At 41.6% G+C, this 19,292-nt stretch overlaps 1 protein-coding gene across 11 annotated transcripts; it reads right to left on the bottom strand.

Annotated features, from left to right (window-relative positions):
- Positions 1 to 16,023: 16,023 nt before the first annotated feature.
- Positions 16,024 to 19,271, bottom strand: LOC123086667 (uncharacterized). 11 transcript variants are annotated; one of them, XR_006441050.1, is made up of 5 exons: positions 19,111 to 19,260; positions 18,824 to 18,925; positions 18,460 to 18,530; positions 17,312 to 17,436; positions 16,024 to 16,396 (listed from the first exon to the last, which is right to left on the bottom strand). XR_006441050.1 is itself a non-coding variant. In XM_044508443.1 (4 exons), the coding sequence occupies exons 1-4, from the start codon at positions 19,235 to 19,237 to the stop codon at positions 17,428 to 17,430; spliced, it is 309 nt and encodes a 102-aa protein (XP_044364378.1). In that variant the 5' UTR covers positions 19,238 to 19,260; the 3' UTR covers positions 16,418 to 17,427. The 11 variants fall into 11 exon arrangements, 1 of the variants encoding a protein (XP_044364378.1); XR_006441044.1 differs by having other exon boundaries at positions 17,312 to 18,530; positions 19,111 to 19,266; XR_006441045.1 differs by having other exon boundaries at positions 18,460 to 18,925.
- Positions 19,272 to 19,292: the final 21 nt, after the last annotated feature.

Raw genomic sequence — 19,292 nt, 5'->3', positions numbered from 1 at the left:
TTGAAGGTTTGTTTCTCACTTGATGATGTAGGAGCATCACATGAGGCTTTGTAAGCACCACTTGACTTGTTGTGAAGCTCTTCATTATCCTTGAGTGACATCTCATGAGCAACAATTCTTCCAATGACTTCCGTTGGCTTGAGATCTTTGTAATTGGGCATCATTTGGATCAATGTGCACACGGTATCATATTTTCCATCCAAGGCTCTTAGGATCTTCTTGATGATGAATCTATCAGTCATCTCTTCACTTCCTAAGCTGGCAATCTCATTTGTGATGAGAGCAAGCCTAGAGTACATTTCAGTGACACCTTCACAATCAATCATTTTGAACTTGTCAAGTTGACTTTGAAGCACATCCAATTTGGATTCCTTAACGGAGTCGGTACCCTCGTGCATATCAATCAAAGTATCCAAAATTTCCTTTGCATTCCCAAGACGGCTGATTTTGTTGAATTCTTCGGGGCACAATTCATTGAAGAGGATATCGCAAGCTTGAGCATTGTATTGCAGCATCTTCAACTCTTCCGCGGTAGCTTCACGGTTTGGTTCTCTCCCATCAAAGAATTTACCTCGCAAACCAATACACACAATAGCCCAAACGGCGAGGTTATGTCCAAGAATATGCATTTTCATCTTATGCTTCCAACTAGCAAAATTAGTACCATCAAAGTAGGGACCTCTACGGTGGTAATTTCCCTCGCTAGACGCCATACTCTCCTAGGTTGTGAAACCAAGGCTATGATCACCAAAAGCTATGGAAATCAAGGCAAATGGAGACCAAAGCTCTGATACCACTTGTAGGATCGAAAATATGTCTAGAGGGGGGGTGATTAGACCACTTGACCAAATAAAAATCTATTCTTTTTCCAATTTTAAGTCTTGGCAGATTTTAGCAACTTAGCACAAGTCAAGCAATCAACCTACACATGCAAGTCTAAGAGTATAGCAGCGGAATGTAAAACATTGCACATGAAGGTAAAGGGAGGAGTTTGGAGGGAGCAAACACAATGTAGTCACGGAGATTTTTGGCGTGGTTCCGATAGGTGGTGCTATCGTACATTCACGTTGATGGAGACTTCAAACCACGAAGGGTAACGGCTACGCGAGTCCATGGAGGGCTCCACCCACGAAGGGTCCACGAAGAAGCAACCTTGTCTATCCCATCATGGCCATCGCCCACAAAGGACTTGCCTCACTAGGTTAGAACTTCACGAAGTAGGTGATATCCTTGCCCATACAAACTCCTTGGTTCAACTCCACAATCTTGACGGAGGCTCCCAAGTGGCACCTAACCAATCTAGGAGACACCACTCTCCAAAAGGTAATAGATGGTGTGTTGATGATGAACTCCTTGCTCTTGTGTTTCAAATTATAGTCTCCCCAACACTCAACTCTCTCTCACGGATTTGGATTTGGTGGAAAGAAGATTTGAGTGGAAAGCAACTTGGGGAAAGCTAGAGATCAAGATTCATGTTGTTGTAATGGAATATCTTGGTCTCAACACATGGGTAGGTGGTTCTCTCTCAGAAAATGTATGCTGGAAGTGTAGGCACGTTCTGATGGCTCTCTCCATGAATGAATAGTGGGTGGAGGGGTATATATAGCCTCCACACAAAATCTAACCGTTACACACAACTTACCAAACTCGGCGGGACCGAATCATGAAACTCGGTCAGACCAATTTAGTTAAAAATGTGAATTTTAGGCTTTTCGGCGGGACCGACATGGCAATTCAGTGGGACCGATTTCATTAGGGTTAGGGCATAATGTAATCTCGGTGAGACCGATCACATAAACTCGGTAGGACTGATCTTTGTAATAGGAAAACTCGGTGGGACCGAATCACTCATATCGGTGAGACCGAAATGTTACGAAAGGGAAACAGAGAGTTTCCATTGCGAACTCGGTGGGACCGATCGCTCATCTCGGTTGGACCGAAACGTTACGAAGGGAAACATAGAGTTTGCAATCCCATCTCGGTGAGACCGAGATCCCTATCGGTGAGACCGAAGTGACTAGTGTTTCTGGCTATGGCTATGTCAAATGAACTCAGTGGCGCCGGATAGATCAAATCAGTAGGGCCGAGTTTGACTTTTGGTTTGGGACATATGTGGATATGAGAAAGTGGTTGAGGGTTCTTGGAGCATATCACTAAGCATTTTGAGCAAGCAAGCCATTAAGCAACACCTCATCCCCTTTTAATAGTATTGGCTTTTCCTATGGACTCAATGTGATCTTGGATAACTAAAGTGAAAATGTAGAGTCTTGGGCTTGAGCCAATTTGTGTCCTTAGCATTTTGAGGGGTCCACATTCCTATTCCATGCCATGCCAATCATTGAACTTACTAAAATGATCATCTCGAAATAGCATTAGTTCAATAAGCTATATGTTGTTAGGAATTACCAAAACCACCCAGGGATAGTTGCACTTTCAAACTTTTTGAAAGTTAAATGAGAGGGAATGAAATGACTTTCCCAAACTTTCGCCTTGCATTTATGATCTCCATGAATTCAAATTCATTTCATCACAAAACCCTAGAGTGAAAATGATATGACTTCTTCCATTTAAATAAATGAAAAGGGTTTTGAAAATATTTGAATCTCATTTGGAAATATTTCAAATTCGGAAACTTTATGCAACTCAATGATTTTCATGAGAGAAGATAAAATGACTTCTTCTAATCATATGAAATATGAGTTGGAAGTTTAAAAGAATCAAATTTAAAGTCCTTTTGTAGTTATTTTGAAAGTCATCTTCAATTTGGAGTTATTTGGTTCTTATTCAAATTATTTTTCTCCAAAAATAAAATATATGGAAAATAGGGTAAAATGATTCTCTAAAGTAGAAAAATGGAGAGAAATAAATTTGAAATTATTTTTGTATTTTAAAATATTTTTATTTCGTTTTTAATTAACCAGTAGTATTGTTTTATTTATTTAAATTTTTGTGGAATTTATTTGCCGCTGAAAAAATGTTCATGTTGTAGAAATCTTTTTCTGAAAATTTTGAAATATAATATGCTATATATGATTTTTTATTATTGTGCTATTTATGTTTATTGTCTAAGTTTTCTTTTTAAACTTTTCGGCCGATCGAACCGGGCCGCGGCCCAGCCAACCAGCCCAGCCGGCCCACCGCCTCGTCCCCGACCTCCCGCAGCACTCTGCCTCCCGCATGACGCCGCCGCCACCGCCGTGTCCGCCCCGGACCTCTCCATCGCCTCGCCTTTGCCCCTCCTCTAAACCGCCCTCCCCCTTTATATACTCCGCCCCGACCCCTCTTTATCCCTCAAGCCGCCGCCGCCTCGCCTTTGCTGCCACCACCGCTTAGCGTCGCTAGCCGCTGCCGACGCCGCTCGCCGCTGCCGACGCCGCTCGCCGCCGCGGTGCCGCCGCACCTCGCCGCCAGCCTCGCCCGCGCCGCCCCGCACCATCTCACCCCGCCATTGGAGTCCGCCATCGCCGGAAACCGCCGTATTGCCGGACTCGCCCGAGCCCGATCCGTCGCCGGTTTTCGATGAAAAAACCGCCCCGAACCGGTAACTAAACCACCTTTTTCTATTTTGTTTAGGGTTTGGTTTTCTGTTAAAAAAACTGATCGGTTTTATTTAGCGAACTTTCGTTCGTTTAGGATCTGGAGCAAACAGATTCATTAGATTAGGTTCTGTAGCAGACGTTCGTCCGATAGATTTTTTCCTTTTTTGTTTATTTTTCGGCCAGGGACCTATCCGTGATTATTTTCTTCGCAGATTAGTCCCTGTTCTTCAAACGATCACAACTTTTTGCTCATTTATCCAAATCCAATGAAACCAACGCCAAATTCTTCGTCATGATCTCATCTATCCAAATAACCAACTTAAACATGTTTTTGAAAGTTTAAAATTTGGTTTCAAACAGATTGAAATTCAAACTTGTTTTGACTATAACTTGAGTTTTATAACTCTGATTTAATTGATTCTTTTTGCAAATCGTAGCTATTGGCATGTACTTGTTGGGGAACGTAGTAATTTCAAAATTCTCCTACGCACACGCAAGATCATGGTGATGCATAGCAACGAGAGGGGAGAGTGTGATCTACGTACCCTTGTAGACCGACAGCGGAATCGTTATAAAAACGCGGTTGATGTAGTCGTACGTCTTCATGGCCCGACCGATCAAGCACCGAAACTACGACACCTCTGAGTTCTAGCACACGTTTAGCTCGATGATGATCCCCGGACTCTGATCCAGCAAAGTGTCAGGGAAGAGTTCCGTCAGCACGACGGCGTGGTGACGATCTTGATGTTCTACTGTCGCAGGGCTTCGCCTAAGCACCACTACAATATTATCGAGGACTATGGTGGAAGGGGGCACCGCACACGACTAAGAGAACGATCTTAGATATCAACTTATGTGTCTAGGGGTGCCCCCTGCCCCCGTATATAAAGGAGCCAAGGGGGGTTCGGCCGGCCCTAGGAGGAGGCGCGCAGGAGGAGTCCTACTCCTACCGGGAGTAGGACTCCCCTCCCTTTCCCTAGTTGGATTAGGACTTGGGGGGAAGGAGGAGAGGGAAGAAAGGAAAGGGGGGGCGCCGCCCCCCTCCTTGTCCAATTCGGACTTGGGGGGGGAGGGGCGTGCGGCAGCCCCTAGGCCTCCTCTCCTCTTCCTCCACTAGGCACATTAAGGCCCATTAGGTTACCGGAGGGTTCCGGTAACCTCCCGGTATTCCGGTAAAATGTCGATTTCACCCGGAACACTTCCGATGTCCAAACATAGGCTTCCAATATATCAATCTTTATGTCTCGACCATTTCGAGACTCCTCGTCATGTCCGTGATCACATCCGGGACTCCGAACTAACTTCGGTACATCAAAATATATAAACTCATAATGAAACTGTCATCGAAACCTTAAGCGTGCGGACCCTACGGGTTCGAGAACAATGTAGACATGACCAAGACACGTCTCCGATCAATAACCAATAGTGGAACCTGGATGCTCATATTGGCTCCCACATATTCTACGAAGATCTTTATTGGTCAGACCGCATACCAACATACGCTGTTCCCTTTGTCATCGGTATGTTACTTACCCGAGATTCGACCGTCGGTATCTCAATACCTAGTTCAATCTTGTTACCGGCAAGTCTCTTTACTCGTTTCGTAATACATCATCTCGCAACTAACTCATTAGTTGCAATGCTTGCAAGGCTTATGTGATGTGCATTACCGAGAGGGCCCAGAGATACCTCTCCGACAATCGGAGTGACAAATCCTAATCTCGAAATACGCCAACCCAACATTTACCTTTGGAGACACCTGCAGAGCTCCTTTATAATCACCCAGTTACGTTGTGACGTTTGGTAGCACACAAAGTGTTCCTCCGGCAAACGGGAGTTGCATAATCTCATAGTCATAGGAACATGTATAAGTCATGAAGAAAGCAATAGCAACATACTAAACGATCAGGTGCTAAGCTAATGGAATGGGTCATGTCAATCACATCATTATTCTAATGATGTGATCCCGTTAATCAAATGACAACACATGTCTATGGTTAGAAAACATAACCATCTTCGATCAACGAGCTAGTCAAGTAGAGGCATACTAGTGATGTTTAGTTTGTCTATGTATTCACACAAGTATTATGTTTTCGGTTAATACAATTCTAGCATGAATAATAAACACTTATCATGAAATAAGGAAATAAATAATAACTTTATTATTGCCTCTAGGGCATATTTCCTTCAATATCCCACTTGCACTAGAGTCAATAATCTAGATCACATTGCCATGTGATTTAACACCAATAGTTCACATCACCATGTGATTAACACCCATAGTTCACATCGTCATGTGACTGACACTCAAAGGGTTTACTAGAGTCAGTAATCTAGTTCACATCTATATGTGATTAACACCCAAAGAGTACTAAGGTGTGATCATGTTTTGCTTGTGAGAGAAACTTAGTCAACGACTCTGCCAAAATTCAGACCCGTAAGTATTTTGCAAATTTCTATGTCTACAATGCTCTGCACGGAGCTACTTTAGCTAATTGCTCCCACTTTCAATATGTATCCAGATGAAGACTTAGAGTCATCCGGATCAGTGCCAAAAACTTGTATCGACGTAATCCTTTTACTACGAACCTTTTGTCACCTCCATAATCGAGAAACATATCCTTATTCCACTAAGGATAATTTTGACCGATGTCCAGTGATCTACTCCTAGATCACTATTGTACTCTCTTGCCAAAAACAGTGTAGGGTATACAATAGATCTGGTACATAGCATGACATACTTTACAGAACCTATGGCCGAGGCATAGAGAATGACTTTCATTCTCTTTCTATCTTCTGCCGTGGTCGGGCTTTGAGTCTTATTCAATTTCACACCTTGTAACACAGGCAAGAACTCTTTCTTTGACTGTTCCATTTTGAACTACTTCAAAATCTTGTCAAGGTATGTACTTTATTGAAAAACTTATCAAGCATCTTGATCTATCTCTATAGATCTTGATGCTCAATATGTAAGCAGCTTCGCCGAGGTCTTTCTTTGAAAAACTTCTTTCAAACACTCCTTTATGCTTTGCGGAATAATTCTACATTATTTTCGATCAATAATATGTCATTCACATATACTTGTCAGAAATGCTGTAGTGCTCCCACTCACTTTCTTGTAAATACAGGCTTCACCACAAGTCTGTATAAAACTATATACTTTGATCATTTCATCAAAGCGCATATTCCAACTCCGAGATGCTTGCACCAGTCCATAGATGGATCGCTGGAGCTTGCATATTTTGTTAACACTCTTAGGATTGACAAAACCTTCTGGTTGCGTCATATACAACTCTTCTTTAAGAAATCCATTAAGGAATGTAGCTTTGTTTATCCATTTGCCAGATTTCATAAAATGCGGCAATTGCTAACATATACGGACAGACTTAAGCATAGATACGAGTGAGAAACTCTCATCATAGTCAACATCTTGAACTTGTCAAAAATGTTTTTGCGACAATTCTAGCTTTGTAGATAGTAACACTACTATCAGCGTCCGTCTTCCTCTTAAAGATCCATTTATTTTCAATTGCTTGCCGATCATCGGGCAAGTCAACCAAAGTCCATACTTTGTTTTCATACATGGATCCCATCTTAGATTTCATGGCTTTAAGCCATTTTGCGGAATCTGGGCTCACCATCGCTTCTTCATAGTTCGTAGGTTCATCATGATCTAGTAGCATGATTTTCAGAACAGGATTACCGTACCACTCTGGTGCGGATCTCACTCTGGTTTACCTACGAGGTTTGGTAGTAACTTGATCTGAAGTTATATGATCATCATCATTAGCTTCCTCACTAATTGGTGTAGTAGTCACAAGAACAGATTTCTGTGATGAACTACTTTCCAATAAGGGAGAAGGTATAGTTACCTCAACAAGTTCTACTTTCCTCCCACTCACTTCTTTCGAGAGAAACTCCTTCTCTAGAAATGATCCACTCTTAGCAACGAATGTCTTGCCTTCGGATCTGTGATAGAAGGTGTACCCAACAGTCTCCTTTGGGTATCCTATGAAGACATATTCCTCCGATCTGGGTTTGAGCTTATCAGGATGAAACTTTTTCATATAAGCATCACAACCCCAAACTTTAAGAAACGACAACTTTGGTTTCTTGCCAAACCATAGTTCAGATTGTGTCGTCTCAATGGACTTAGATGGTGCCCTTTTTTAACGTGAATGCAGCTGTCTTTAATGCATAACCCCAAAAACGATAGTGGTGAATCAGTAAGAAACATCATAGATTGCACTATATCCAATAAAGTACGGTTATGACGTTCGGACACACCATTATGCTGTGGTGTTCCAGGTGGCGTGAGTAGTGAAACTATTTCACATTGTTTTAACTGAAGGCCAAACTCGTAACTCAAATATTTTACCTCTGCGATCATATCGTAGAAACTTTTATTTTCTTGTTACGATGATTCTCCACTTCACTCTGAAATTCTTTGAACTTTTCAAATATTTCAGACTTGTGTTTCATTAAGTAGATATACTCATATCTGCTCAAATCATCTGTGAAGATCAGAAAATAACGATACTTGCCGTGAGCCTTAACACTCATCGGACCGCATACATCAGTATGTATTATTTCCAATAAGTCAGTTGCTCGCTCCATTGTTTCGGAGAACGGAGTCTTAGTCATCTTGCCCAAGAGGCATGGTTCGCAAGCATCAAGTGATTCATAATCAAGTGATTCCAAAAGTCCATCAGCATGGAGTTTCTTCATGCGTTTTACACCAATATGACCTAAACGGCAGTGCCACAAATAAGTTGCACTATCATTATTAACTTTGCGTCTTTTGGCTTCAATATTATGAATATGTGTATCACTACGATCGAGATCCAATGAACCATTTTCATTGGGTGTGTAACCATATAAGGTTTTATTCATGTAAACAGAACAACAATTGTTCTCCAACTTAAATGAATAATCGTATTGCAATAAACATGATCATATCATATTCATGCTCAATGCAAACACCAAATAACACTTATTTAGGTTCAACACTGATCCTGAAAGTATAGGGAGTGTGCGATGATGATCATATCAATCTTGGAACTACTTCCAACACATATCGTCACCTCACCCTTAACTAGTCTTTATTCATTCTGCAACTCCCGATTCAAGTTACTAATCATAGTAACTGAAGTAGTATCAAATACTGAGGGGTTGCTATAAACACCAGTAAAGTACACATGAATAACATGTATATCAAATATACTTATGTTTACTTTGCCATCCTTCTTATCCGCCAAATACTTGGGGCAGTTCCACTTCCAGTGACCAGTTCCTTTGCAGTAGAAGCACTTAGTCTCAGGCTTAGGATCAGACTTGGGCTTCTTCACTTGAGTAGCAACTTGCTTGCCGTTCTTCTTGAAGTTCCCCTTCTTCCCTTTGCCCTTTTCTTAAAACTAGTGGTCTTGTCAACCATCAACACTTGATGCTCTTTCTTGATTTCTACCTTCATCGATTTCATCATCATGAAAAGCTCGGGAGTCGTTTTCGTCATCCCTTGCATACTATAGTTCATCACGAAGTTCTACTAACTTGGTGATGGTGACTAGAGAATTCTGTCAATCACTATCTTATCTGGAAGATTAACTCCCACTTGATTCAAGCGATTGTAGTATCCAGACAATCTGAGCACATGCTCACTAGTTGAGCGATTCTCCTCCATCTTTTAGATATAGAACTTGTTGGAAACTTCATATCTCTCAACTCGGGTATTTGCATGAAATATTAACTTCAACTCCTGGAACATCTCATATTGTCCATGACGTTCAAAATGTCTTTGAAGTCCCGATTCTAAGCCATTAAGCATGATGCACTAAACTATCAAGTAGTCATCATATTGAGCTAGCCAAACGTTCATAACGTCTGCATCTGCTCCTGCAATAGGTCTGTCACCTAGCGGTGCATCAATGTAACATCCCAAAATTCTAAATTTTGGAATGTTATATTAAATAAATATTTATGATTGTTTGTTTGATTGTTGTGTGACTGATTGTGTGAAATTGAGTGGCATTTGGAAATTTCAGAGGCATTTGAATTTTATTTGAATTTGGATTCAACTTGGCATTCGAAATTTATTTCATATACCCCTGACAAATACTTGTTTAAAAGTATGAGAGGAGCTAACATGACACTCCAAAAAGTCAGGAGAAATTAATGCCAAAAGTTTTTGAATTTAAATTGGAGTTTATTTGGAATTTATAAAAAAATGTTTTTTTCCTTAAGTTTGGATTTTGCCTCTGGAAAAATGTACACGGTGTAGGATTTATTTTTCTGAGTTTTTAGATATATATATGTCCTATACACAAGTATTTTTGTTTTTCTCTCTGTATATTTTTTTTCTGACTTTATTTCAAAAATAATAATAAAAAAAACGCTTCAGCCGGGCGCCAGGCCAGCGAGGCCCAGCCACAGGCCAGGCGAGGCCATCGCTAGCAAGGCCGAGCCCCCAGGCCAACTGCCCCAGCACCCCCACGTGCAAAAAAAGGAAAAAGGAGACCGAGCGCCCCATGCCCTCTCCCCTCGTTCGCTCTCCCCTCCCTCACGTAACCCTCTCCCCCTTGTTGACTTCCCACCTGGCGCATGGGCCCCACCTCTTCTTTCTTTTTCTCCACGAAGAACACAACACCACGCGTTCACGCTTCCGCCGCCGCCGCCGCGTCCGATCCTCTTGGAAACCCTACCCCGAGTCGATCCCTTCCCTGAGTCGATCCCTTCCCCAAGCCTCATGTCCTATAAATACCCGAGGCTGTCCTCTCCCGTTTCCCTTTGAAAACCCTCGCCAAAACCCACCGTGTCACACGGCCTCATCGTTTGGATCTCGCCGGAGTTCACGCGGCTCACCGATCGTTTCCGACGCTTCTAAGTATCCTCGAAACCTTTCCTTCCATAGCCAACTATCCCTCCTTGTTGCGAATCTGTTTGACATGTTTTGGACGCCCAGGGAGCACCGGAGCCACCGCCTCGAGCTCATAACGCCGCCGGAGTTCACGAAGTTCACCTGGACGCCACGCTCGACTCCGACGTTCCCTCGCCTCACTATCCACAGAAAATCGGACCCCCTCGGAGTCCTCCACCTGCTGGACATCGCCGTCTCCGCCGTCGGTCACCGGAGCCGTCGCCCCCGACGCCATCCACTTCCCTGCCTACACGAGCTCCTCTTTGTAAGCAACGAGCGCCTCCCTCCGTTTTTTCGAAGCGTTAAGTGCAAATAAGATTAGATCGGTTTTAGTAGATCGGTTCTATTAGTCGGTTTACTTCGGTTTAGATCACACTGGTTCATCGGTTTCTTTTTATTAAATGTACGTGCACGTTTCTATAAAGTTTTGGCCGAGCGACGGTTAGTTACAGATCGCTCAGATCCTAGCCCAGTAGACTTGCCCGTTATGTTTTATTTTCGTTTCTATAAAAAAACAGAAAAGTTTCAATCTTAGATATTCTATAACTTTTATGTTTTATATCCAAATTGAGTGATTCTTTTTGCATTGTGTCACAAATTTGTTGAAGTTTCTGTTTGTGTACTTATTTTTCAAATTTGAGTAGTGTAAATTTGAGTTTGATGAAATTTGTTCAAATCACTATTTTGGCCGTATGTTGAGTTTTATTAAATATTATTGATTGATTCTTTTTGCTACTGTTTTTTTATTGTTTGGTTTATCTAGTAGAATATAGTTATTTATTTTAATTTATTTTTAAATTAGATTTTTAGGCAAAACAGTACTGTTTTAGTTCTACTTTTGTTTTAACCTTTTCTTTATAGTTTTAATTGTTTTTAAATTATTTCTTTTTGTCACTTTTGACAAATTTAGTTTTGTTTCTGTTATTTAACTGTAGACAATTTTATTCTTATTTTTTTTAAAAAAATTGTTAGTTTTGTATGGAAACTTGTATAGGTCATAGTTAGAGTTTTATAAAAGCTTTTTATTTGTTTCTTTTTGCAAATAAAGTTTTATGAAAAATACTTTCTGTTAACTTAGTTGTTTTACTTTTTATTTTCAGTTAATTTATTAGTTTAGTATTTTCTTTGTTAAGTTTTGCTTAGGACAAAACTATTTTTGTAGTTAAGGCAAAAGGTTTTCCTATTAGGTTCTTTATAGTTTTCCCCTATTAGTTCTTTTGATGTGCTATTTGTTTTGTGTTGGGTTTTCTTATTGGGTTTTCTTTTGATTGTTAGATTTGCTTGCTAGAATGCTTGCTTATGTGAATGTCATGTTTGTTATTATAGATTTCATCGGAGAGTTGCGAATAGTCCTATCAAGTTAGTTTCGAGAGCGTTGTTATCTTCATCAACCTACCAGGCAAGTTCACTTTGACCATGTTTTTCATACCTATATTTTTATTGCATTTAGTGTCATCCTTGCAACAACTTCTCCAGTAGTGATATTGATTCTTGTAGTTGAGTAGAATGCATGAGGTAGGGACCCACCTCCCTGTTACCAAGCCCGGGACGTATATAGTTTTAATGCTACGCTGTAGTAGACGGGGTTTGGTATGAGTGCTCAGGAGTGGTGTGAGAATGAAGGACTTTACGTCAAAGACGACAACTTCATGATGGCATCTGCAAGGACTGCATCTTCAGGACTCCTCAAGATTTCGAGACTCGAGACAAGAATTCAATACACACTACTGGGTGAAGGACGGTTGACGGGCACCCTGGAGAAACCAGTGGTTGGCCGGGATGCATGGAGAAGCGCCATGACATCTTGCGAAAAGCTTCACCCAGACTCAAAGAGACGGAAGAATACTTCATGCCCGGAAGCTTACCTGTGCAACCGCAATTCACTATGGGCTCTGGCTTGGTTGACCTTAGTTGTGACTCTGGCTGGGACGGAGCTAGCAGATGTAGAACTACGGTAGGATTGGATGAGCACCGGACAGTGGTCAGAGCAACTCTTCGGAAGACCATGTTTCGGTCATCTTGTTCTCAAACACCCTGAAGTGCGAGAATGTAAAGAGAGGGATCGAATCTTGCGGGTAAAGTGTACAAACCTCTGCAGAGGGTTAAAACCTAATCGATTAGCCGTGTCCCCAGTTACGGACAATTTGAGCCTCTGGACTTGGATCTATCTCGGAACTCTCAACACCGGATTGATAACTTAATTGTGGGCAACTTATGATGATTTGGGCTATGAGACATCGGTTGGCGGAACCATGTCATGATAGAACACTCCGTAGTACAGACTCCTGATATTCCTTTGTAGTAGGGAAAATAAAACCAGTTTTTACGCAAAAACATCAGACACACAGCCACAAAGCCATATTGCATATAGAATAGTTTTATCATCTGCTTTCCTCATATTGTGATCTTGCCGGTACATTCAATGTACTGACCTACACGGCTGCAACATCTCATGTTGCAGATATGTTCTTTCCGACGAGTAAGAGTACGGTACAGGGTTACGGTCTACACTCAACCTGCCGATGGCGTTGATGGGACTCCACACCCGATTATTTGTTTCCGCTGAGACTTATGAGGTATATATATCAGTTTTACGTTATTTATACATGTGATTGCACTTTGATATATACATTGATGTACTGTGTGTGCCAGCATACCGATCCAGGGATGGCATAGATACACAGAGACTTGACCGTCTGAGGTCGGGTCGCTACAATCAAGGACATAATTCTTCTGTGCAGCAATGAGGATAAACCTCAGATCACAGATCCAATCCGCATCTTTGCTATTGATCTAGGAACATATCAATAAGACATCCCTCTAATCCTCTAAGTGATCACGTGATCCAAATCAACTAAACCATGTCCGATCATCACGTGAGATGGAGTAGTTTCAATGGTGAACATCACTATGTTGATCATATCTACTATATGATTCACGCTCGACCTTTCGGTCTCCGTGTTCCGAGGCCATATCTGTATATGCTTGGCTCATCAAGTATAACCTGAGTATTCTGCGTGTGCAACTATTTTGCACCCGTTGTATTTGAACATAGAGCCTATCACACCCGATCATCACGTGGTGTCTCAGCACGAAGAACTTTCGCAACGGTGCATACTCAGGGAGAACACTTCTTGATAATTAGTGAGAGATCATCTTAAAATGCTACCATCAAACAAAGCAAAATAAGATGTATAAAAGATAAACATCACATGCGATCAAAATATGTGACATGATATGGCCATCATCATCTTGTGCCTTTGATCTCCATCTCCAAAGTATCATCATGATTTCCATCGTCACCGGCATGACATCATGATCTCCATCATCTTGATCTATATCAATGTGTCGTCACATGGTCGTCTCGCCAACTACTGCTCTTGCAACTATTGCTATCGCATAGCGATAAAGTAAAGCAATTATTTGGCGCTTGCATCTTATGCAATAAAGAGATAACCATAAGGCTTCTGCCAGTTGCCGATAACTTCAACAAAACATGATCATCTTATACAGCAACTTATATCTCATCACATCTTGACCATATCACATCACAACATGCCCTGCAAAAACAAGTTAGACGTCCTCTACTTTGTTGTTGCAAGTTTTACGTGGCTGCTACGGGCTTAGCAAGAACCGTTCTTACCTATGCATCAAAACCACAACGATAGTTTGTCAAGTTGGTGCTGTTTTAACCTTCGCAAGGACCGGGCGTAGCCACACTTGGTTCAACTAAAGTTGGAGAAACTGACACCCGCCAGCCACCTGTATGCAAAGCACGTCGATAGAACCAGTCTCGCGTAAGCGTACGCGTAATGTCGGTCCGGGCCGCTTCATCCAACAATACCGCCGAACCAAAGTATGACATGCTGGTAAGCAGTATGACTTATATCGCCCACAACTCACTTGTGTTCTACTCGTGCATATAACATCAACGCATAAAACCTAGGCTAGGATGCCACTGTTGGGGAACGTAGTAATTTCAAAATTTTCCAACGCACATGCAAGATCATGGTGATGCATAGCAACGAGAGGGGAGAGTGTGATCTACGTACCCTTGTAGACCGACAGCGGAAGCGTTATAAAAACACGGTTGATGTAGTCGTACGTCTTCATGGCCCGACCAATCAAGTACCGAAACTACGGCACCTCCGAGTTCTAGCACACGTTCAACTCGATGATGATCCCCGGACTCCGATCCAGCAAAGTGTCGGGGAAGAGTTCCGTCAGCACGACGGCGTGCTGACGATCTTAATGTTCTACTGTCGCAGGGCTTTGCCTAAGCACCACTACAATATTATCGAGGACTATGGTGGAAGGGGGCACCGCACACGGCTAAGAGAACGATCTTAGATATCAACTTGTGTGTCTAGGGGTGCCCCCTGCCCCTGTATATAAAGGAGCCAAGGAGGGTTCGGCCGGCCCTAGGAGGAGGCGCGCAGGAGGAGTCCTACTCCTACCGGGAGTAGGACTCCCCTCCCTTTCCCTAGTTGGATTAGGACTTGGGGGAAGGAGGAGAGGGAAGAAAGGAAAGGGGGGGGGGGCGCCGCCCCCCTCCTTGTCCAATTCGGACTGGGGGGGGGGGGCGCGGCAGCCCCTAGGCCTCCTCTCCTCTTCCTCCACTAGGCTCATTAAGGCCCATTAGGTTACCAGGGGTTTCCGTAACCTCCCGGTACTCCGGTAAAATGCCGATTTCACCCGGAACACTTCCGATGTCCAAACATAGGCTTCCAATATATCAATCTTTATGTCTCGACCATTTCGAGACTCCTCGTCATGTCCGTGATCACATCCGGGACTCCGAACTAACTTCGGTACATCAAAATATATAAACTCATAATGAAACTGTCATCGAAACCTTAAGCGTGCGGACCCTACGGGTTCGAGAACAATGTAGACATGACCGAGACACGTCTCCGATCAATAACCAATAGCGGAACCTGGATGCTCATATTGGCTCCCACATATTCTACGAAGATCTTTATCGGTCAGACCACATAACAACATACGTTGTTCCCTTTGTCATCGGTATGTTACTTGCCCGAGATTCGATCGTCGGTATCTCAATACCTAGTTCAATCTCGTTACCAGCAAGTCTCTTTACTCGTTTCATAATACATCATCTCGCAACTAACTCATTAGTTGCAATGCTTGCAAGGCTTATGTGATGTGCATTACCGAGAGGGCCTAGAGATACCTCTCCGACAATCGGAGTGACAAATCCTAATCTCGAAATACGCCAACCCAACATTTACCTTTGGAGACACCTGTAGAGCTCCTTTATAATCACCCAGTTACGTTGTGATGTTTGGTAGCACACAAAGTGTTCCTCCGGCAAACGGGAGTTGCATAATCTCATAGTCATAGGAACATGTATAAGTCATGAAGAAAGCAATAGCAACATACTAAACGATCGGGTGCTAAGCTAATGGAATGGGTCATGTCAGTCACATCATTCTTCTAATGATGTGATCCCGTTAATCAAATGACAACACATGTCTATGGTTAGAAAACATAACCATCTTCGATCAACGAGCTAGTCAAGTAGAGGCATACTAGTGATGTTTAGTTTGTCTATGTATTCACACAAGTATTATGTTTCCGGTTAATACAACTAGTCAACAACCCGTGTACGTGCACGGGCTAGAACTAATCTATTTTTTTTTGATTCATAATATTTATGTTAATCATATTTTTTTGCGGGCAAATGTTAATCATAAATTAAAAGGATTGACATAAATTAAAAGTCAGCATTGTGTTGTTTAGGTCATATTTATTCTTATATACAAATTTCTGGTACTTGGAAAAAAAGTCGAATTCATTCTCCTATCAGGGAGCGTGCTTCATCCAACCTTACCTATTGTACCCCCTTCGTCTCTCAGTTTGGATATTTTCCCCCTGATATCTCAGATTGTTTATCACCGGTCATACTTGCGAACCGTCGGAACTGTGCTACAATAAAATAAGTAAAATAAGTGATTATCATATAAAATCCTAAAACTTATTTAGGTATGTAAATCACGGGCAGGATTAGATAAGCATTTATAGATAAATTATGGGCTATAGTACTGAATATTTATATCTGTTTGCAAAGCACAAGTGATTATCAAGTGCCATAGTAAAGAAATAAGGTGCCGAATGAAATGAATGGATCAAAGTTTACTTATGTAGCTGCAATTCATCCTCATTCTACATTACACCATCCATGCAACTATAATCAACACCAGAAAGTGGCATCAATGTTACTTTAACCAACACTAAAATCCTAAAAGTGAAGCAACTATCTACAGTAGTACATCCGCAAAAGGAATTATAACTATGCCACTATGCCAGCCGAGGCATTGAGTAGAAATAGAAGTATCAAATCTAGTTATGTGTGCTCCATGAAAGCAAACTGAGGAATTGCCTTATCACCACAACATCAATTTGGAGTTCAGAAAGCCCTTGTGTTCTAGCCCCTTCTTCACGGGATAAAATTTCATCCCTGATTGTAAGGAGTGATTATCTCTTTCTTTCCATAGTAAAAGAAGGACCAAGGTCTCCCATCTAGGCTTGAACAGGTGCAATGAAATAGAAAAGGCTATACCATCATCATGCAACCAACATTGTAATCATAATGTAAAACACTGCATCAAATCTCATTAAAAATAGAAACTTCAGAGTCGTTCACGTATTTAGGATTTGCAAATTAATGGCCGAAATTGATTATTTCTCAATTCAGAAAAAAAGCATTTCAACACAAAAATTAAATCAAGTGGACGCATGACATTACATAGATACTTAACTGCTAATATATGTAACACAATTGACGGAATCAAATAACTTATTAAGAATCTCCTATAAGTACATCAAAATACTGTACCTGCATCTGATGGATTACGATCCGTATCCTCAAAAGATGTAGACCACGTTGAGCAGAAACTCAATTTAGGGACTCATGAGACTGAGAAATAGTAAAAACATTGATAAGTTTTCCTTTTAATGGGCCTGCAGAAACATGGGAGTTAATTTTATATTTTTGTCAGAAAGGGCTAATCATTATCATGGATGCTTTAATAAGGTACATGAAGTCACATGCCTGCTCATCTTACTTCGTAAACTTCTCTCCAAAATCTCTAAAACTTATGATTCTTTGTGAGATTAACTTGTGTGAAGTTACAAATAACGACATGCAAATATCATGATCGGAACTGGAGTTCTAGATTTTGTAGAGAAAATAGACACGAAATGCAAATCATGAGACAAAAATACTTCTAATTTATTAAGGTCCCAAGGCGAAATTGCAAACACATAATCAATGTCCAAGATCACTAATCTAAACTCTAGCTCAAATATCACAACCAAAAGCTTCAGGTAATATTTCTATGCTCCATATATTGTTTTGTTCCATTGTAAACTTATATATACACAAAATTCTTGTTAAAAGAACCATACTGACCAACTGCGAACCATTATGGACAACAGGTTCTACCTTTTTATGGACAAAAAAAGAGACATACAGGGATTTAAATATTAGAAGTAGGGAGGAAGAGAACTATCAAACTTCTGCAAGCATAGGATTAGAAACATGGCTACCAATTAAGGCAAAAGAGGTTGTACGTGCTTCTCTAAAAAATGATTGTGTGCATATGGATGGATGGTATTGTTGTATGTACCTTAGCGACTCGCTCATGCATCCACCGTATGTCTGCCTACAGAAGTACCCGAATAAAAAAAGTCAACTTTTATGGGCTTCCCTATGTGCTGACTACCGATATGCAATTCGACACGGTTCTGAATCGGACGTACACTACACAGCCAATGATGATGTGGCTGCTTTCCGTGATCTATCTTTGACTCTCAGGATGTTGTCCATATAGGATGTAAATTAGAAAAACATAGCATACAGGACAGAGATTTCATAGGCAGAGTCAGATGAAAGAATACGTTAGATTTTTTTTTGCGGGGTGTTAGATTTCTATCTTGATGGGAAAGCAAACCGAGAGAGGCAAAGTTGTGGTTCAGATTTACTCGTGGAGTCGCAGTGGAAAATCCTACAGGGATGCAGCAAACTTCAGAGCATGACACCATGTAGTCAACTCCTACAGGGATGCATGAAAAAATTAACCGTGTCACAAAAAATAGTAGAACGTCATGACCTGAAGTAGGCTTGCTATGCCAATTAATTGAATATAACATTCAGAAAACACAGATCAGATGTTTGGAATGATAGTAATGGAATCTACAGTGATCAGAAAAATGAGTTTTTTGTGGCTGTAGACTAAGGCAATTAGGTAATCTCAAAATTAGTGAGATACCTAGCAGATATTGGATAGAATAGCAGGAGGTAGGCAGTATATCTCCCTTCGGAAGAAGGATAGGAAAGCGGTGCTACCGGCGGCAAGAGCACCGACACGGCTCCTCCTTGGGAATAGGAGGAGCGCCCAGACCTCCATGCTTAATCGCACGTCACAAATCAACCATTGATGGAATTGTTCTGCGCATATTAGGAAAAAACATGAATTAAATCTTGCCTTGCTGTGTAAATTGTGCCACTTGAATCACCACTTATGCAATATTGTGGTCACAACAATGAGGGAGATTAAAGCCTGAGTACGTGAGAAAGATGAAGGGCTGAACCCAAGGAATTGATTAGCAGCCAAGAAAGGCAAATTTTCTTACCCTGCGTTCCGAGAGGAGGAAGATCAGGGAGGCCGACCCATTGACTGGAGATGAGGTGCCGAGGGAGGATTCCTGTGATTTTTTCTAGCGTGGTCCAGGGAGGAGGAAGATTGGGATGACGACCCATTGACTGGGGATGAGGTACGGGGGTAGGAGTCCTGTGTTTTTTTCCAGCATGTAGA

This window comes from Triticum aestivum, chromosome 4A (genome assembly GCF_018294505.1).
Source record: "Triticum aestivum cultivar Chinese Spring chromosome 4A, IWGSC CS RefSeq v2.1, whole genome shotgun sequence".
Classification (NCBI taxonomy): domain Eukaryota; kingdom Viridiplantae; phylum Streptophyta; class Magnoliopsida; order Poales; family Poaceae; genus Triticum; species Triticum aestivum.
This window is presented reverse-complemented; position numbering and strand designations above follow the sequence as displayed.